General features: G+C 39.4%; 1 protein-coding gene across 2 annotated transcripts; it reads right to left on the reverse strand.

Moving 5' to 3' along the window:
* Window positions 1–242: 242 nt before the first annotated feature.
* Window positions 243–21,757, reverse strand: LOC113540092 (synaptopodin-2). Of its 2 annotated transcripts, XM_026936315.3 has the most exons (5): window positions 21,606–21,757; window positions 12,187–12,338; window positions 10,816–11,531; window positions 6,373–9,119; window positions 243–2,970 (listed from the first exon to the last, which is right to left on the reverse strand). In XM_026936315.3, the coding sequence occupies exons 1-5, from the start codon at window positions 21,711–21,713 to the stop codon at window positions 2,395–2,397; spliced, it is 4,299 nt and encodes a 1,432-aa protein (XP_026792116.3). In that variant the 5' UTR covers window positions 21,714–21,757; the 3' UTR covers window positions 243–2,394. The 2 variants fall into 2 exon arrangements, with proteins under 2 accessions (XP_026792116.3, XP_026792115.2); XM_026936314.3 differs by lacking the exon at window positions 243–2,970 and having other exon boundaries at window positions 4,427–9,119; window positions 21,606–21,755.
* Window positions 21,758–21,944: the final 187 nt, after the last annotated feature.

The raw sequence follows: 21,944 nt of genomic DNA on the forward strand, positions 1-21,944 counted from the left end.
TGTCTCTTTTATAAAAGTGAAGGGTGGGCATACAAGTTATTAGATGCACATTAAATACCTGGTTGTAAATGAAATGTCTTCTTCTGTAAATGAAATGTCAACTTTCGCACTCCACTCAACCTTACATATACAGCAAAGAAGAAAGGTATACATATTTCTTAGCAGCCATAGTATAACAAATAATGAGGGAGGTTAACCAGGCAGAGGAGAACATTAGAAAAATAATAATAAGCAACATCATCTGAACTTCAAATCTCAATTTAATTGTGGATTCAGAAGTGCTTTTCTCACAAATGTTGTCTCTGGCAAAGGAAGTGCTAAAAGCTAACTAACAACTGATAAACTATACACTGTCAGTTTCAGTGACTAATGCAAATCTTTTGCACTAAACACAGTACGAGAGCATGCAATGTTGGAAAATTGGTATGACCGTGACATAAAAAAAAAATGACTGTGACGTAAAAAAAAAGAAAGGCACAAGTTGTCACCCTTGACAAATTAAACTCTGTGCTAAAATAATGTCACAAACACACAACACATTTCTGTGGCTTGAAACTCACATAAATGGAACAAAATTGCTACAGGGGCTGTGGTAGCTTAACTGGGTGCACTTAACAGTGACACACCTTGTGTAGCAAATAAAATCCAGACTTATGTAACAACTACAGACAGTAGACAGATTAAAGGGAAAAAATCAGTGGCTGTTATGCTGTGGGGGATATTTTGCTGACATATTTTTTGGGTTATGGCCCACTTGTCCCTTTAGACGAAAGGATGACTGAAAATCAATGAAAACCTACTCTGACTGATCACATTTACTCTAAGAAACATTTCTATCCTCATAGGTGTGGTCTCTTTTGGGATGACTCCACCCCCATCCTCAGGGCATGAGGGGGTCACTGAATTTTTTGATGAGGATGAAAATGATGTAAATCCTATGTCATCACCAGATATCAACCTAATTGAATACTAATGGGAGATTTTGGACTGACGTGTTAGACAGCGCTCTCCAAAACAATCAAATGGGTCCTTTATGTAGGTTTTTCCTTTAATTTGTCACCTGTCTGTAACATAATTTGTCACCTAACTACATTGCAATAATTCCAAGGTTTCAGCTTAATTCATAGACCCACAACAATAAAACTTTCACAAGTTTGTTCATGTGAATGTATGTGTATGAATGCATGCATTTTCAACCCTATGAGAAGAAAAATGCTTAATGTAACATAAGCCTATACGAAATAAGAAACTGTGGTAACACTGTGGTTACAATAAAAGTTGACCTAACCAACATTAGATAGCATTAAAGTAATACTATGAACAACACACAGGATACTGCTTCAATGATGGTTAGTTCATGTTAACTAGACAAGTAATAACTGCATTAGCTAATGGTGTACATAGCCAATATTAAAATAGCATTTTGGTGGTATTACATTGCAAGATAGAAATAATTTATGCATTAAAAAGGAAACTGCTTACAGGTTCTGATCATGTCTTAGTAATGTATCCCTACCACCTGTTAACCATTAGTAAACAGCAATGAGTGTTTGTTCACTGTATGTAATATGCCTGGAGTACAGTGAAAACAAAATCCTGATGGAGTAATGCATCAGTACCACCTAATAAGTATTATTAAACATGTTTAATAATAAGTATTACTAAACATGCATTCATTTTATTTAATTGATGTTATTCATGTTAAGAAATGCATTATTTAATGTTAACTAGTCAACACTAAACATGAAGTAGCCATTACTAAAGTGGTAGCTTGTCTGTTGTTCATGTTAACAAAGGCATTACTTAACATTGCCTAATGTTAATTTAAGTTTCTGAACTGGTTTTACCTTTTTAAATCACATTGACATACCACTTATGTGATGTCGAAATTTGGAATGTGTACTTAATATGCCACTAATGCGCTGTGGAAATATGGAGCATTTTCCATGAAACCTCTAATCTAGTCTCATCAATCTTTCACCAATAGGCCTCGTTAATTGTATGATTGATTATTGTGTATATGAAAACATATAGTAACAAAGCTGGCAGTAGTATACTGTATTTACGTAATGTATACACATCGTACTGTATTACAATATTGAAGCGTGACAATATTTCAAGCATTTGGAGGTTCATGCCTCATCACCAGCTGCATGTTATTCATCACAAACTGTTATTCTGCACCTAACATTTCCATCTTTCAGACTTTTCTAAATCCCCCAATAAACAACATTTCAACACTGTTCGAACCTGCTCTTCTACTTTTTAGAAATTACAGTGCCTGGTAAGTTCTTTCAAGGATACTTTTAAAAACAACTCTGTACAAAAGCATTCAGAACCTGCTGTATTTGCACTGACTTTCGAAGCCCAAGTATTAAAAATGCTACCATGAATTTACCATCTCCAGGTGTTACTGTATGTGCTTCTATATACTGACTGTCCCAAAGGCCTTCTGCACTGTAGCCCAGACATAGAGGAGCCAAGACTGGCCTCAGTCATAGATCTAGGTGGCTGAGACTGCCTCAAAGGTGATCCATATGGTACCGGAGCAGCAGGGGCAGATACTGTGCTTTTGGTTGGGGAAAGGAAAGACAAAGATGATTGATTCATTCTCCAGCCCTGGCTCTTTGGTGGAGACTCATATGCAACCTTGGCCTTCCACTCAGCCGGAGGTTCGGGTAGCATTTTGCGATGGGCTGCTGAGCGCAGATTAGAAGCAATAGAGTGTTGCATGTCCTGATGGGCAAAGGCTTCATCCACTAGACCCAGTGGGTGGCGTGATGCTGCCTCCCATGGGGTTGGGGGCTTGCGTCCCTTCTCCACCCAGAATACCTGTCTCTCTGTTGAACGAGAGGTGTAGGTTGCGTGAGATGAAGGTGTAGGTGACGGAGAAACAGATGCAGACCTGGAACCAAGGCCCAGTGGTGACAGTCTAACAGGAGGCGATAGTGAGGAGCTTCTTCCAAGTGCCTGGAAAAAAATATTAATCAAACAATTAAGGAAAAAGGTAGTAAAATTATTGCAACATACAAATTAAAGTGCATTACATTTGATGAACTATGGCAACCAATTAGCGGGACAATTTTTAGGTCAAAAGCTTATAGATTTTCTTTTCTTTTGCAGAATTCTAAAGGTTGTTTTGCCTCAAGAATGGCTTGAAGATCTTAGGTAAGGCAGATTCCAAGTACTCAGCCAAGATTTGTGGGCCAAGGTAGAGTGCAGGGGTTTTATCATGTGGCTATCGACTCGTCAGCACACCACTTCCCATCCCATCCCAACCCTGATCAGGATAAAGCAGTTACTGAAGATGAATGAATGAATTAACAAATTATCTTATCTCCTTATTGCTGAGTAATCCACATTTAGACTGTTTACTGGAAGCTGTGACCTTGTAGATGTGTTAAGTGTCCCTGCGTCCAGTGGTCTCTTTTTCAACTTTTCATAATGGTTTCCGTAATGGTTCTATTAGAGTTTCTGATTAGCAAACAGAACTGCGTAAGGCAGAACTTAAACAGAAGGACTCTGCTACCACCTGCTGTTTAAAAGGTGCAAAATTATGCTTTATTTGCTTACCAGCTGCACCATGAGTCACTGCACTAGCAGCTGGTGCTAAGTCAGCATTTTAGTTGGGGTACAGGGTTTTATCAGGCATAATTCAGTTTGTTAATGACATGCAAATTTAGTATAATTCTTCTCATCCTTGGGTTCCTGTAATAATTATCAGTCTATTAAATGGTACAATGAAATTGAAGCTCTATGTACAATACCACATATGTCTAAAATCTATATCTAATTTATTTTGTAATTATAGTCTTGGGTTTTAAATGCTTTATAATAATTATTAGCCAGAATATTCAATTTATACTACGAATATTAGTCTTATCAAAATGGTGTGACATGTTTCCCACCAAATTAATGTACAGTGATTGTGACTTCTTCTTCTCTATGTATCATATTCTTCCAAAAATAGCTTCCAAAAGTGCTTGGCCTAGCAGTGGGCCTTGAGTCATATTACTTCAATATTTCAGCAATGACAAGCCTTTGCACTACTCAACTGCATGATGCCATGCAAGTCCATGTTTAAGGCATCTATAATAATAACTTATCCTGTAAGCTTATTAGTTGTTGGGTTAATGAGAGAATGGTTGTTATTACTTACCTCAGTTTAAAACGGTGAATACCATGATTTGGGCTATTATTTTAAAATATTTCAAAAACACTTTTGCAAGACTGGTAGGCCATTCAGTACCAGTACAAAGTAGTGGTGTGGCAGAATGGTTTTCTAGTTACTGTGACACTTGTTTTCCTAATGCAAACATATTAATCAAAGAACTGAAGAAGAATATGACAAAGTGAGAAGCTAATACAAAGCGTGGAGAAATCAAGAGATGCATGCGAATGTGAACCAAAGAAAGCTGAAACAGAATGACTCAGAGTCGTTTTAATAGCACTGTGGCAAGTCTTACAGAAAGTGCACTGTGAAGAAAACCCACAGAAGAGAAAAAGAAAAAGAAAACATGGGAAAGAAAGCAACAAAAAAGCAACCAAATTACAAAACTATCAAAATGAATGTTTTCCAAATTGTCAGTGACTTTACATTTAGAAAAACCTTGCTAGTTGTTTATGGTAACTGTTTAATTCTGTATTTGAAAACTAATTTTTCACAAAGAATAAGAAATATAGAAAGAAAGAGTGAAGCAGGAAAAGCGCCGAGGTGTTAATTCTTACAAATTAACATCATAATTTGAAAGCCGGAAAAAAACCCTTACTAGTTAAGTACACCACACAGTAGCTACAAAATCTTAAATATAGTGAAATAAAGCACTGCTCCAACCTTAATTTTTAAACATATAATTTGATAGGTTATACTCTACATCACATATATATTCCCGCATACATGAAAGGCCTAATAAATATATTTATGCCTAAATAATATATACTTTAACTTGAAAAATGACAAATTTATGTTCCATATGTTAAATAAATGACTGTCCCTGTCTGATTAATATGGCCAAGCCTGCACTACAACTTCTTTCAAAGCCTAACTGAATAGTATATTGTAATCCATTCATACTTTCTTACAAAACATTCTGTCCACTTAAACCACTGACATACTATAAATATTAATTCATACCTTACAAACAGGTATAGTTGTCTGTCTTATAGATTTCAAGAGCTTTCTGTACTGAGTGACTACTCTGCCTGTTCAAACAATCTCCATCCTTGTGTATTTCCATTCATTACATATCCATATTCTTCATTCACCACCAAATGAACATTCTAAATCATTTACTTGCTCAAGTTACAAAAATTTAATTGAAGAAACTATCTAAAAATAATACTGGTACAATATGATATTGTAACAGAAGTATAGCAAGTATGTAGAAGTACTTTCTGGTAAATGTATGTATTAAAATTCAAAGACTTTCACTGCTGTTATCAAGGTTTCAAATGCTCTGTGATAAAATATGTACTGCATTTTATGAACTTTCTTTATATACAGCTCTGGTTCCATACATTGTTAGGCCAATTAAGTGAGATAGACTATTTATCAACACTTTCAGCTGCACTGGGTTTCCACACCTGTGCATCAATTTTTTTGGCTGAGAACTTTGGTTTTGGAGCAGCAAGAGTGCTACATCCTGTAGCTGAATCTGCTCTTCCTGCTACTGGACAAGTAGGCACTACATAAGAGGTTGGAGTTGGTTGGTAGCATGGTGCTTGGGAAGCTGGATATGGGCCAGCTTGATATGGAGGGGGCTGCTGGTAGGGAATACTTGGTGATTGTTGGTAAGAGTTGGAAGGAGGTTGTTGGTAAGCATGTGGTGGATTATATATTTGCTGATAGGGGACTTGTTGATAAGCATTGGGGGTGGGCTGGTAGCTGTTATGAGTGTGGTGATAAGGGCCTTCATGCATAGCAGGAGAGGGAACAGGTATAGCACAGGGCTGTTGGGGTGGCTGGTGTTGCTGTGGTATAAAAGCATAGGGGTCTGGAGCTTGAGGCTGAGCTTGGGCTTGGGTTTGAGCTTGGGCTTCATTTGCTTTTTGAGCAGCAAGCTTTTCAGCTGCTTCTTTTTCTGCAGCAAGTTTTTCTGCTGCTGGCCCATAGGTGAAAAGCGAAGAATTTAGTTGGTAAGGTTGATGCTTCATGACATCCAAAACATTAAGTGGTTTGGGTGCAGGTTTCCCTTTCTCTGTGACTTTATTTTTGTTCTTTAAGGCAGAGCTGGAAGAGGGAGGTTGCTTAATAGCGCTTAGTGGATATGAGGGTGACTGTAGTGGATTGTATGCCAAAGGTGGAGGAGCACGACAATTAGATGAATATTTCCATGAGGCTGGTAAAGATGGAGAAGGTGACAAAGATCTTGCCTTGTTAGCCTGCACTGTAGAAGAATCCACCACATACTTTTCCATTCTGGATTGCCTCTTAGCAAAAAGTTCAGCACCTTTCCCTCGCAAGGCTGGCATCTCAAAAGCTGAACCCATTCCAGAGGCTGAACCCATTCCAGGCATTGTACTTGCTGGCATGTGTGAAGGTACCCTTGATCTAGGTGTATTTGAGTTCAGTTGATGTGGAGGAGGAGGTTGAGAGGTCTGAGGTGCACTCCAAGGTTTGAATGGCTGAGCCAGTTTCTGACTTTCAGTAGAACCCATGGTAATGACTGGACCTTGCTGGGGTCGTGGTGTCCATGTACTTAAAGCTGTTTGAGACTGAGACTGTGGTGGGGTCTGTTGCTGAGGTGGATGAGACCATGGAGGTTGTGCCTGAGCTGGAGATTGTGGCTGACTCCAGGGTGGCTGCATTTTGTTCTGCTCTGGTGCCCATGAATTCATTGTTTGCTGTGGATGCTCTTGAGGCTGTTGTGCCCATGTTGGTTGTGGTTGTGACTGGGGGGGTACTGAAGTCCAAGGATTCTGTTGCTGCTGCATTTGTGCTGTAGGTTGAGAGGATGGTTGAGCCTGATGAGTCCATGGTGGCTGTGTATGAGCTAGACTCTGAGATTGATTCCATGTATTTACTGGTGGTTGTGGCAGGGTTTGCTGTTGGGTCTGAGAGACCCAAGTTGGTTGAGGCTGTGGCTGGCTTTGAGGTTGAATCCAAGGGGACTGGAGATGCTGTTGAGAGGCTGTCCAATGTGGTATTGGTTGAGATTCTTGTTGCTGTTGGGCCCAGGATGGCTGTACTTGGGGCTGATTTAGATCTTGGGACCAAGAACTGACAGAGGCCTGTCCTGACACTTGATTTTGGGCCCATGGGGGTTGCTGTGGTGATTGAGTTGGAGCTGTTACCCATGTATTAATTTGAGACTGAGGGTGGAGTTGATGTTGGGGTTGACTTTGGGTCACCCAGGAAGGCTGGGGCTGTGACTGTGTTTGAACAGATGCGGGTGGTTGCACTTCTGAATGGACTTGAGATTGTGTCACCCAAGATGGCTGCATCTGTGACTGATTTGGGGCAAGGACTTGTGACTGAACCTCAGCTGGACCCCAAGCAGTTACTGGTGGCTGCTCAGGAGCCTGAGTTGAAGAAGGACCCCAAGAGCTAACAGCAGGCTCTGGCTTTGTGTGTAACTGTGGCTGAGATTGAGTCTCATGCCAAGAATCTATTTGCTGGCCCGACTGTATTTGTGTCTCAGATAGACCCCATGCATTAACTGCTTCTGGTTGAACCTGTGAGTGGAGTTTGGTAGAAGCTTCATGTTGATCAGAAGCAGGTGCTGTGGACGGTTCTTCTTCTGGTATGGCTGAGGACTCCATTTCAGGGACAGGTTCCCTGGCAGTTACAGGGATGTTATTTTCAGCATCTTGATGAAATTGCTGGCTTGCAATTTCTGGTTGTGGTGACCATGGAGGAGTAACTGGGTGTATCTGAGGTTTGGGAGCAACTGGTGGTGGGGTTTTGTTCTTTACTTTAGTGGACTGTAAAAAGTTGCAGGCCTCTGCCCCCAAGCTTAGATAATCCTCCTCTGTTCCAGAATCAAAGCCTGTCTTCTTGTCATTCCTGTTGAGAAGATTCAGCAGCTCTGGATTTGGAGAAACTTTTTGAGGCTCTTTAAAAGTGAACATGGGTTTACCTTTGTTCTTTCTCTTTGTATCTTGTAAGATTCCTGTTTTGATTGCAGGTACAGAAATTCGCTCATCTCTGGAAGCAATTTGTTCCCCTTGTCCATCTGAATAATAAGACTGCTCTTGGTTTGCAGACGGGGAAAATGGGGCTGCTGCTCTATTCTGAACTGAGAATGGTTTGGCACTTCTATTAATAACTGATGATTGCACTACATTCGTTTGGTGACTAGACACGCCATTCATAGTATGAAAGTATTGTTGCACTTGCTGCTGTTGTTGGTACTGTTGAGGCTGATATTGTTGCCCCTGCTGGCATTCCTGCTGTTGCTGGTAATGCTGTTGCTGCTGATGGTACTGCATCTGCTGTTGGTATTCTTGATATTGATGCTGCTGTTGCTGCTGATAATGCTGTTCTTGGTATTGTTGGTACTGCTGGTGTTGCTGTTGGTGGTGCACATTTACATCAATATAATTCTGGCTGTCATTAGTCTGAATGGAAGAATGCTGATTCACCTGTTGGTAAATTTTCTCAGCTTCCTGGACACCCTCAACAGGAATCCCTTTACTTCTCATCTCATCATGTTCAGCTGCTATTTCATCAATACGTTGCCTACGCTGTGCAAACATCAGGGCCCCTTTGCCCTTGGTTTCAGGGAGTGCATCCATATCCTCTTGGTTGTGGAGCTTGCGCTCTATCTCGAGCAGTCCAGTATCCAAATCAAAGGTTACAATGTTCTTGTGGCCTGAGGAATTTGTGAAAAAATCTTCATCAATTTCAGTTTCGCTGGTGGCTAGAACTGTGAACTCAACAGCATGTGTTTCCTTGTCATCGTATTCGTTGTCTTCGTCCTCAAATTCTGGTTCATTCTCTCCGGTTCCGTAGCTTACAAGTGTGTACTGCTTGGCCCTTTGTCTATGCTTCTTGAACATTAACAACCCCTTGTTATTAGGGTTGGGGGCAGCAGCAGTCAGGAGGAGGGCAATACGCTTACATTTAGACTTGGCCTCCTTCACCTGCTTCTCAGACAGGCTTTCACTTCGGCGGAGCCCTTGGAAAAAGAGAGAAAAAAGGGATTAAAGAATAGTGAGGACAGCAAGGGCAGTATTAAAGAGATGTTTCAAATGATTAGTTTTTCTGGTCCACTTCCCTGATAGGTACAGAATGGGTAAACGAGAGCAGAAAAAAATAATTTAATTTGAGAATTTTAGAGTAGACAAATTAAATGAAAAACTGGTGGCTCTTTTATGCTGTTGTATGCTGTCATGGTTGGGTTCACTTGTCCTCTTACAGGGAAGATGTAAATCAGTGAAAAGTTTTCCTGACTGACCACCTTTATTCTATTATGAAATATTTGTATCTTGATGTGAGTGGTCTCTTCCAGGAAGAGAATGCCCCATCCACAGGTCATGAGAGCTCATGGAATGGTTTGATGAGTATGAAAATGATTTTAATCATATGCTGTGGCCTTCACAGTCACCAGATCTCAACCCAACTGAACATCTTTTGGGAGATTTTGGACATTAAACAGTGCTCTCCACCACCATAACACCTATTGAAGGAATATTTTTTGGAAGAATGGTATTCATCTCTCCAGTACAGTTCCAGAGATTTTTAGAATCTATGTCAAGGGGCATTGAAACTATTCTGGCAACTAGTGGTGGCCCAAAACCTTACTAAGACAATTTATGTTGTTTTTTATTCTTTAATTTGTCACTTGTCTCTATAAGTATTACATTGAAATTATGTATTTAAACGTGTTTCAAAAAGAATACAAGACCATGAATATAAATAAATTGTTGAAAAGAGAAAATCAGTTAAAAAAAAAAATTACACGACTAGTAGTAAATAGTAAATGTGACTCAAAAAATTATGAGTTTTCAAAGCTTTTCTATTTACATGCATGATCTACAGATTATTTCTGAGATGTCTGGTTATAGATTTACATTCTTTTATGTGAATTGTCAACCTAATGGTGGGGACAGCTACAGATGAGAACAGAACAGTTCCCTTTTCAGTGCTGCTAAGGTGGCCAGTTTTAAAGGATCAGGTAACTAGCCAGTGTCACACATGCTGGTGTCTGTCAAAGAGCTCTTCAGCAGGCAGCATTAGCATACCCATGTTTTATTATTATCCTCACCATCTAGGCCCCCTCCCCATCCTAGCCAAGCATGAAGAGAGTATGATTTAGCACAGATATTCACTCCAGTTTGTTTTCCTTGTGAGTACAAAAATCTAAAACAATACAAATAAATCTAATGGGACATAGAATATGTGAAACAAAGTTCAAGATAACTGACTATAGATATTTAATCAGATACTTTTTATATGTAATCAGATACATATTGTAATTACATATAATTTCCATTAATCTAATGCAGACTAACGGTAATATTAATTTGAAATAATGCATGCATAGTTCCATGGTCCAGGATGTCTTCGTAATTTGAATATCGGATAACACTGAGTACACAAAAAATATATTACTATCAGCAAGTTTTTTTTTTTTTTTTTTTTTTTTTACATTTTTTGTTTTCTTCTTGTTCTTGGTTCATTATACTCTTTTTAAACATTTCTAGTACTAGTACAAATATGTAACCATATTTATGAAATGAAATATGCTACCTTACTAAAATTTATATAGCAAAACAGATTCTAAAAAAGTTTAGTAAACATGGATATATCTAATCACCCAGGATAATAAATAGCAAAAAAAGTAAGTGGTTAAATGATAATAAAAGACTTACTGGCGTGCTTTGCCCGGTGCTTGCTGGGCTTGTTGAGCTCCCTTTCTGACTCAGAGTCCTCCTCTTCTGATGGAATTCCAAAGGAGACAGAGAAGGAGGTGGGATCTTCCTCAGTGTGCCCTCCTTCTCCCTCAGCATAATCCTGTTGTTCATTAGCTGGTGCCTTAGTCCCACTGGCCCCCACTGTTTCTGTTCCAGAGTCCCTCCCAGACGGCTGTATGGTAACCTCCACCTGTCCCAGCAAAGCAGAGGGAGAACTGACAAGCACGCCTCGCTGACCTAGAGGCTCTCTCTCATGCAATGGTATATAGAAAGGGCAGCCTGGTGCATTAGTTGTAGTGTTGTCATTTTCAGTGTTTGGTTGGTGGCACAAGTCTCCTTTAACTCCACGAGCACTTCCTAATGAGGTACAGCCTGTGTCTTCCAGGGTGGTCTGAGAGAGTGACAACTGCAATTCCACTACAGCTCCTGGAGTGATTTCTAACCTGCGCCCTCCATCACTAGAGGTGTCTGGTCCAGCTCTGTCCTTGGGAGCTGGAATGCAAAATTCGGTTCGGACCATGGTGTTTCCTGCAGGGCACTCTGTATCACTGTCTGTCTCTCCATAATGTGTCTCATCCTGATGCTCAGATTTGTAGGGTTCCCTCAATTCCCTCCAGGAAGCCTGGAGTTTGGTGTTAACTGACTGAGACTTCTGTTGAGGGTATAAACAGCATCTGTAAGGGAGAAATAATGGTTAAAGCAAGAGGGGTCTGATGGTTACATGGGTGTATACTATTATTATATTGGTCATATACTTGTACTTCTACAGCAATCAATTATTATCTTACAAATTATGCTGAATAATAAAAAATTGTCAAATGAGAGGCCTTTCAGAAAGGTCATTGTGTTTAATGGCCCAGACTTTATCCATTCAATGGATGCTGTAAGGTCACACTTAAAAAGAGACACATAAACCATTCAGCAATTGTCGGCAATTGAAATGAAAGTAAATGAAACTTGATAAAGGATGTCATTGAGTGTGGGCTACTTTTACACAATCAGAAAGCACAATCCACTGGTATATATCCAGCAAAAGCCAACTGCTATCTTGCTGGGTAGTTAGTGTTGGGAACCAAACACAAAGCAACTGTTCTGCCATTTGGTTGAGTCAAAGGTTATATCTGTCATTAGCAAGAGAACAATTGCTCTCTCCAAAACAAAAACGATCAAAATGCAAAGTGCATTAGTCATATTAGTTCTGCATTTGTTTATCGTAGGTCTATGTATAAATTTGAGATGAGATTAAAATTTTAGCATTGGAATTTGGTGATCTTAAGGAACGGCTTTCTGGTGGCTGCCTAGTTCAGTTTCACTATAAACATTAAGTACCTTTTTACCAGCAGTTGCAGACAGTCAGTGGCTTTCTCAATGAGAACAATAACCTCTGCAAGGCTGAGGCTGGAGCAGGATACTCCATTAACAGACACGAGCTCATCATCCTCACACAGACCAGCCTTGGATGCATGGCTGCCTTCTTCAACCTTTAAGAAAGAACACAGCCAAGAGTAAGCCCATTTTAATATAATAACACAATCACTGTTGACATATAAATAGATATGAGTCTGATACTTCAGGTAGGTCTCATGCCTTGCCTCAAGCAAAAAAAATCCTTTGCAAGAACTCAAACCTTTAAAAATTTGTAGATAAAATAATGTATCTATTGACTAAGACACTGTTATGTTTAAAAGACTATTCAAACAGATTCATAAAAACAATAAAGAACACTTTTTTTGGATTCCTAGCTTTTGCTGAGCACTTGTGTGTCAGCATACAGACATGCTCCTATTTTACCCAGCACGACAGCTGCATGTTACTTGACCAAACAATTCTCTTGGACACAGAAGGCTGTCCATAAAAGAGGAGCAGCAGTGGCACTAAAGTGTAAAATTAACATTAACCTTTAAGATGACAGTACACATTGCAAATCAGTCCTGACAGCCAGCTTGTATAATATGATAAACAATTCTTCCAAGATAGTCCCCACAGCTAACACATTGTCCTGCATATTTGATTGTTAAAATTTGAGAAAAGACTTTCAAAACAATCATTAAAATCTTGTAAAATCTTATGGAATTTGTAAGGTGTGTACCAAAGTTGGTTGTAACATAAAAAAACAGACACACTTCTGGAGTAAAGGTCACTACAATTGCACACTGCTACATGTACACAGTAATACGGGTGTAATTTACAAATTTAATGTAGCTGTGCAATTTAATTAAATAACCATTGAATGTGTCACTTTGTCGCATCTTAACAACCTAGTAGCTCCTAATAGTTAAAAGAAGTGCTGCAGAGGCACTCAAATAAAAAAACATATGATTATAAAAAACATATGAGCTATTTTTCACTTCCTATGTGTAATAAAAAAAGTCACATTAGACAGCGTTCAGTGAGTTAATGTACAGGGCTCCATCCATAGAAAACATCCAGCTATTTAGACATAGGAAAACAGTGACCTGCGCTGATGTCTTTGTGGATCCTTTTTTTTTTAAATTTCAGCATTGATCATCTCACACTGCAAGCATCCCCTGCTCTCACCGCAGCGGCTTGGGTTCAATTCCCAGGCAGGGAACCAACCTGCGTGTTGAGTGTACTCTCAGTGCTGGTCCCAAGCCTGGATAAAATGGGAGGGCTGCATCAGGAGGGGCATCCAGCGTAAAAACAGGGTGACCAATGATCTGCTGTGGTGACCCCTACTGGGAGCAGCCAAATGACCAACGACTGCAAGAACAGGTTACACCAAATCACTCCCTGTAGCACACTGGGTTGTACCTCAAAGAACTGATTTTGGCAGTAATCAGTTCTTCGGTTCATAAGTTTTTATTTGGCTAGCTCTATAAAGAGACAATTAAAGTAGACTACTAAAGTTTCTTGATTGTCTCAGAATTTTTAAAAGACTACTATACAATAATTCTGGGGACAATATTTGTTTCAGTATCACTGCACATCTCCAATGCAAAGCCCTACCTCTTTTTTTTTAAACAGAATTGTCTGATATTCTGATATCAAACATCAAATAACAATCATGATTCCCTTAAATTATATACAGTGGCTTGAAAAAGAATTCAACTCCCTTACAAGTCATCAGATTCGAATGGATTACAAATGACACTTACACAGATTGTTCCAGCCAGTATTTTTTATTGCAAACCAATGTCTTACTAAAGTAAATTTTCAAGGTCAAATTTCATTATTTGTGAGCAGATTGTTTACCAGCTCTGCACATGGTTTGGGAGTGATATTTGCCTATTCTTCCTGGTAGATTTGCTCCAGGTTCTTCAGGTTTGTTGAATGTTTGTTGACTGCAATTTTAAAACAGTGCCACAGATTCTCAATGGGATTCAGATCTGGACATTGACTTGGCCACTTTAGAACATTCACCTTTTTATTTTTAGCCACTTCTGCATTGCTTTGGTCTTGTGTTTGGGACCACTATCCTGCCGAAAGTTGAAGTTTCTCCCAAACAAGCTTTAGGTTTTTTTTTGTTTGTTTGTTTGTTTTTTAGCAGACTGAAACAGGCTCTCTTGTTATATCCCCCTGTATTTGCTCCATCCATTCTCCCTAATTGAGATATGGCCTGTGTTAGGTTTGCACCACACATAGCGCTTTGGATCTTGCCCAAATCTTGGTCTCATCACCCTAAAAAACACATCTTTATTGGGTCACTCTTCTGCTTTCGTATGACTTTTCTTGAGCAATGGTTTCTTTCTAGCCACCCTCCCATACACTCCTCAATTTTGCAGAGCTCTTGAAATAGTCTGGTGCACCATCACTCCACTCTCAGCCAATGAGTTAGTCTGCAACTCCTTCAGAGTGACTGTTGTGCTTACTGGGATGTCCGACCACTTAAATATAATTTTACACCCTATTCCTAAGTTACGAAATTCTATTACCTTATCTTTAACCTCCTTAGAATTCTCCTTAGTCTGTATTTTCACTCTTTCCTCCAGACTGACAGTCTCTTCAGAAAAAAAAATTCATTTTTGTTCAGAAAATGTGAGCTGTTTTAATATTTCACAGCTTATGTCCTATTATAAGTCAATTATGTTCTCATTAAGACAATATCTTTCATCTGGAGCTTCCGGAATCTGAGAGATTGAATACTTACGCAAGCAACATTTTTAGTTTTTTGTTTTCTTTGAAATACTTCCTGATCAATAATTAATTTTGACTTTGAAATTTCACTCTAAGGGAACATGAATTTGCAATACAAAAAATACCAATCAGTAAAATATATGTATTTATCATTAATTTTCATTCAGACAAATCTGGTAAACTCCAGTGAGGCTGAATACTTTTGCAAGACACTAATTTCTGACAGCAAAGTTCTATCTTGTAGAAGTCTGGTGTTCTACCACTAGAGGGCAGTACTCTGACAATAAACTCTGTTCAGTCATCTAGCACAGTAAGCTTATGAACTAAGGCACCAGTACCAAACCCTGGTCCTGGAGTATCCCCTGTTCTGCACATTTTAGAGTTTTTCTTCCTCTCAGCACTCCTGATTAAACTAATCAGCTAACAGCCCTTCCTGAGTTGAAGTGGGTGTGTTAGAAAACACTAAAATATGCAGGACAGGGGGTACTCCAGGACCAGGGTTGGGAGACTCTAAATTAAGGCATAATGAGGGGACTTGACATACTGCAGGGAGATATACAGTGCACAGTGTTGAGAACAGTGTTGCAAACATCAGCAGAACCCAGAGGTTACATAAAAACGAAGGCATCAAATGCGCTTTAGTGAAAACATTTAGATAAACTATAAAGCTTGTGCATACATATTCAAAACCTTACCACTGGTGTAACCTGAACCTTTTTTGTTTTTTTCATAAACACTTAAACACAACTAATTTGTAATATAATTACCACAAAATGACACCAGTGTAACTATTACAACTTCACCTATAACAAACAAAACAATTATTCAATGTGAAATATGGCATTTTTCCAATGACTTTATATGGTCACTTTATGAGCACGAGGGAAAGAGTATACTGTTTTACATAGTGATAAAACAAGGACGATGTGGGCTTTGTTTTAACAACAGTAACAGCAGCAGTAAATGGAACAGTTTACGTTACCCGTATATGGATCTCTCATAGATGCAGAGTGTTCGGAGTGATTGCTCGAAGAGAAAAGGTGGATGCCTGAACTGCCAGAATCAGCGCTCACTCCAAAAAAGGATGCAAAACTAGCCACCCACTTAATTATTACTTAAGTGTGACAGAGGAAGGTGAACTGAAGAAAAGCAAAGCCTTATGGTGACATTATACACAACAAAAACTTGTGCACTGACAAAGAAAGGCATAGCTAGTTTTTTGATTGCCTATGGGGAAATAAGTTCCAAGCTCTCAACTTCATTAAATGATTTGACTCAAACAATAATAAAAACCCAAGTTGATCCATTACATATGCACTATAAATAGCATGGAAAACTAATAAAAACACTTATTCATTAAAAAAAAAAATGAAATCACATCAACAAAATCTTGCACTCAACACATATCTGAAAAGCACATTTGCAGCTGTTTCTCTTGGCCAGTTTTAGGCTATGTATGTTTGCAATTCTCTGACTAACAACTTCCAGGCCCAGGTAAAAACTAACCATTCTAGTCTCAGGCGAATAAAGTTCCTACAGCGAAACACCTCAGCATTTAATGCACTGCCTGAGATAGTTATGCCGTAGGGGGTAAATAAAACAGGATGTCTGATAGTAGCGTAAGACTGATTATGGATATACAACTGTGTGTGTGTGTGTGTGTGTGTGTGTGTGTGTGTGTTTGAGTGAGTGTGTGAGTGTGTGTGTGTGTGTGTGTGCGCGCACATGTTTGCCTCAAGGCACCAAATTACGTAATCAGTTTTTGCTGTTATTCAATTTTGGAAAATCCAGCTTTTATAAACTCAGTTTAAAAAGTTCAGAGTTCAGTCCCAGAGGAAGTCACTGAATGTACAAACCCTTCAGCTTCATTAACTGTTTATCATGTACATAACTAGTATCATTCATAATATTTATAACATTTTTCTCATAGGCACTGTGTTTATGCATTGTTAAGAGAAATATATTGTGACGAGCTGACTATGTTACCTTAAATCAAAAGATAAATGAATGAATAGTTTATACTCAGAGAGAAGGTATTCATCAGCAGGGGCAGGTGGGGCAGAGTCCTCCCACGTATATCAGCCATTTGTTGATAATAATCTTCATAAAGTTCTCACTCACAAATCCATACGTTTTAAATTCTGTTGAAATACAAATTAGCTCTTTTAAGTGACCAGCGACTTTTAAAAATGTTGCTATATGACAAGCTGATATTCCATTAATTTGCTTGCCTTTCTAGATGTTGTGCAATCATGGGGTGTGGCCCGACTCAGCCACAGAGATATTATTGAACCTACTGGTCAAAAAACGAACTACAACAAGCGCTAAGAGCAAGAGGGTCACTGGGGCAGGAATCATACTTTCCCATGCTTGCTCTATGAAAATTTTGACTAGAGGAGGAGTAGCAGGCAGACAGACAGGACAGTTAATGGCAGGGCTGCCAGGGTTGTACTTTTTTTTTTTTAACCAAACTGAGCTAGTTTAAAATACTCTGTGGCCACCAAGATCTTGTTTTATACCAGAGGCTGAGAAAAACAAGAAAATGTGTCTCCCTTTTGCAGTGCATGAATATTTTGGCTACTTTTAGGTGTGGTCTTTCAGTTATAGTGCAGCTGTAAATTTTGTTGAAAACTGGCAACCCTGGTTAATTAGATAACCTGGTTTATTATGATTTCTTCTGTGTACACCTCACGCAGTTGATTAAAGGTATGTCGAAAACCACTCAAAACGAGCTGCTAGACTGTATGCTGTGTGACTGTATGTTGTCTACTCTCAACTGCCTATTATGGGGTTACTCTAAAAATTCACTAGATAGTGTCATGTCCTCCATGGGCAGTTCCACTCCAGATGACCAGAGGGCAGCCTCCCTCTCAGTTTGAATATCTTCCTTGGTTGATTCACTGATTTCCTGTACACACCTGTCTTGTGTTTCCCTTGATTAATTCCCCTTTATAAGTTCTGTGTTTTGCCTCTTTAGTTGCTTGGCGTTTGTGTGTCGAGTCGAGTCGTCTTGTCTTGTCCTAGTTAGATTCTTGGTTTGTACCCTTTCTTGTTTTTATGGCCTTTTGAACTTTGCTTTGACTGTTTTTGTTCAGCTTACACTTTGTTTAAAAAATGAGGAAAGCCTTCACCTGCATCCACCTCCCTGGATTTGTTACTGATAGTAGCCTATAGCAGAAGTAAAGTGTGAAAGCCTCTGACTTAAAAGCTGAATCTATCATAAGGAATGTGTAATGTGGATGTGTCTTCAAAGCAGATTACTTTGTTCCTCTGTCCAGTGACAACATAACATGCTGTTTAGGTAATTCAGTCGTCGGAGAAATCATTTTGCCCAACAGACAATTTTGCTATATTCTGTTATATATCATGTTGTAAAATCTGAAATAGATTAACCAACTATGCACATTTTATATGTACAGTAATGAAAACTGAGTGCCAGGCTGTATGTCTAGATTATGATATGAGTCAAAGGTATGACATCATCTCAGGAATGCACAGTTAAGTTGATGTTAGGTTATATGAGAGCTCTGTCTGCTTCTCCAGGTGCAGGTTTTGCTTTCAAAGGCTACATTTGTGTTGTGCAACTCAAAGAATGTGAGGAGTTATGACTTCACCACTTTTGCGACGAAGCCAGAATTCCCCCAAAAGACTGATGACAAAGGAAGAAAACAATCTTCCTTATAAGGAAAACTGTCTCCTACATGCCCCCAGACACGCACAGTTGCACACAAGCACATATGCACAGAAGCACATAAACCTGAACTACATGCAAACACTTTCATGGTCAGAGAACATCTGAAATGTAGAATATTTCTCATGTTCTTGCTATTTCTTCTTTTTACTGGTGTGTTTGCTTTTCACCTCATCAGAAAATCCTCAATCAGGTAAAGTTATGTCTTCCAGATGATGTGCTGGATGAACAGAATAACCCCACAAAACTGTGTGAGGCATCATTCTGTCATCTTGAGCCCCTTAGCAGGAGTGCAGGCAAATATTTACCCACTCAGCTAAACCGTCTGATCTCACACATGCCTTATAGAAGAGTGAAGTCAGACTTCCCAGTTTTTAATTTAGAAACCTCTAGCAACTCAAACAAATACACTTTCAGTTGAGCAGATGAATACTGTAGATAAATTTTACCCATGATTTAACTTTATAAATTCCTTCCTTGGCTTATGCAGAAGAATGATTCCCACTTGGCTGACCTGTAGTTGGTCAGCCATTACAGTTTGATCTGAGGCCAACTGGCCACATCATGCTGCAGTGTTCTCATCATCAAACATATGTTTAAGCCCTACTCAAATACCGTAGAATACTTTGATGAACATCTTGCCTGATAAAATGTATACTGTCAATCCCAAAGATGTCTCTTATTACTGCAGATGACTTTCAGAACAGACTAGAATATTCAGTGTGAATATAGATCAAACACCCAAATGCAATACTGTCTTACACTGTTTCCTTAAGACTGATTTGATTTGTGCTTTGGCAAGCATCCAAGTCAGTGGAATGCACATCTCTGAAAAGTAAAATTCTTTTGACAAGCTAAAGGCAGCTGGGCACAATCATTATGCAAGATAACACTCTCAGAGCACCACTGACAATGTGGAACCGTGTAAGTTGTAATAGTATCAGCTTCAGGCTCTTAGAATTTACTAAACAAGCAAAAGCCCTAGATTTTTAGGCTGAACCTTCAGGAGACTGGAAAGACTTCAAGAGTTCCTCCTGAAAGAACTCAATGTTGCAACTAATTAAATATGGAAAACATTTTGTAAGCCTTCTGGCTCAGTCTGGGAAACAAAGCACAGTGCCACCATTGCCAGGCTTTTTATTAAATGTACATAACCTCTTTATCCTTGTCAGGGTCGTGGTGGATCCGGAGCCTATCCCAGGAATGCTGGGTGTGAGGTGGGAATAATGCCTAGACAGGACATCAGTCTATCGCAGGGCACCATATGAAACTCCAAGTCAATAAACTGTGTTGAGGATCGAACTGGGAACCCTAGAGCTGTGAGGCAGCAATGCTACCCACTGTGCTGCCCAGGACAGTTCTTATAAATAAAATTTAAGTGGGTTATTAATATGCCAGTTTTTGTTGTAAACATTTTATGGAGCCCCATTGAAGCTTCCTAGGAAGAATGAGAAGCTCCCTGGGAAGCATGATGTTCTCTACAACAAATAACAGTCAAGGGCCTATGACTTTACTGTCATTTTGTCACAGATTAAAAAATGATGCTGAGGATAGATAGTCAAAATGTGACCCATCTACACTCTTAGAAAAAAAGGGGTTTTTTCCAGGGTTTGTTGGATGTTTAAGGCTTCATACCCTCCTTTTTGATAAGAAAACACTTAGGTTGCAGGGGTTGCACATAGAACGTAGGTTGCATAAACATAAGAACCCTTAAAGGTTCTGAATGTTTTAAGAGTGTTGTTTTAACACCCTAACTCAAGTGTTTCACAAGAGCATGACTGTTATGTAAGAAACAAATACAAGATACATAGATACAAAATTCAGTTTTACACTCTAAAATTTAGAAACTTAATGGTTGTTTGGTTATCCTTCTGGGGGAACCCTGAAAGGTTCTATGTAGAACACTAAAAGAAAGGGTTCTTTAAGGTTTTGTTGGATATTTCATGGTTTTTAGCCCCTACTTTACTCTGACAGGCTAACACTTTGTTCTGGGGTTGTACAAAGAACCCTTAAGGATTCTCCTAGAGGAACAAATGAAGAACCAATGAAGGTTCAAAATGTTGTACCACCCTAACAGAATTTTGTTTCTATGACTGCATGTAAAAAATAAAAGTCCTCTTACATAACAGACATACTCTTGTGTAAACACGTAAGTAACCCTTAATGTCTATTACAGGGGCCCCAATACTAACAGTTTTTACTTGTTTAGATTTTGATTATATCCATGGGAGTGTTAAGTAGTAACATGCTACACTGACCCACTAGCGGCTGTTTATTACCTTATAAGGACTCCTGCTTGAGTGTGATGGAGGAGAGGGCTACTAACAGTGTGCCATCACCGCTTTAATCTGCTCCCATTTACTTACATGGGCTGATACTCTACTATAAATCATAGTCAGGAGCTATTCTAATAACTTGAAAATTGAAAGCTTGCTCAAGCCTTCTTGTATAAAGGGACCATATATAAATGGGGTAGTCAGTGTAGTTTCACATCTTGAGCTCACCATAAATCAGTATAAACTGCCATTGTGTTGTACTTTCACTGCACTATTAACAGCATACTGGTTTCAGTGTCACCTCCAGAACTACACGGCTATTTGGGGAAGGCTTTTAGCTTGGTTATCTCTTTGGAAACAATCGTCCAAAAAAAAAAAAAAATTCCTCCAGACCCAGAAACCCAAATCCTAAAGTGTTTCAAGTTCAACTTGCATATATGAGTAAGCTTCGAAAGAATTCACTGTTGCAATCAAATTGATGTCTCGACTACACAGCAGAAGTGATCCATAAAACATGAAATAAGCCAAAAGCCTATAAATGCAGCATAATAAAGATGCCAGTCACGTTGTTCAATGCGTTAATTCCCAGAATTGACGCAATTCCCAGAATTAACGCGCTGATTTAACGCATATCATGACTGCGAATATATGTAGAAAGACCCTGTGTGTTAATAAGTCACTCTCACCTGGTGCACCTGAACACGTGGGTGCGGCTCCGTGTCACTTCGGCGCAGCTGGAAGCCCCAGGGCGCGCGACCCCGCACCGTCACGCATGCGTAATCCTGCGCGCTCATCCCGCACCGCGCGTGTCTGCCTCCGCTCTGAGTCTGTGTTCGGGAGAATATGTCCAGTGGTTTAGGTAGGTGAAGAAATCACGTCCAGCCCACTGCTCAGCGTCATTACTCTGAGACCTGCCCAAAGTCTCTCAGATCTTTTCAAACTTGAGAGAAATGTGAAAGTTTTCCCCCTCCAGCACCGACACATTCTGCTTTAACCTCCTTTAAACATCTCCAGGCAGAGGATAC

This window comes from Pangasianodon hypophthalmus, chromosome 4 (genome assembly GCF_027358585.1).
Source record: "Pangasianodon hypophthalmus isolate fPanHyp1 chromosome 4, fPanHyp1.pri, whole genome shotgun sequence".
In the NCBI taxonomy this organism is placed as follows: Eukaryota; Metazoa; Chordata; class Actinopteri; order Siluriformes; family Pangasiidae; genus Pangasianodon; species Pangasianodon hypophthalmus.

Coding starts and splice junctions, on each gene's coding strand:
- LOC113540092 (XM_026936314.3), bottom strand. CDS start 21,713: ATGAGCGCGCAGGATTACGCATGCGTGACGGTGCGGGGTCGCGCGCCC. Junction 12,339..21,605: donor CACGTGTTCAGGTGCACCAG/GTGAGAGTGACT, acceptor TCTTTCTTAAAG/GTTGAAGAAGGCAGCCATGC. Junction 11,532..12,186: donor CTGCAACTGCTGGTAAAAAG/GTACTTAATGTT, acceptor TCTCCCTTACAG/ATGCTGTTTATACCCTCAAC.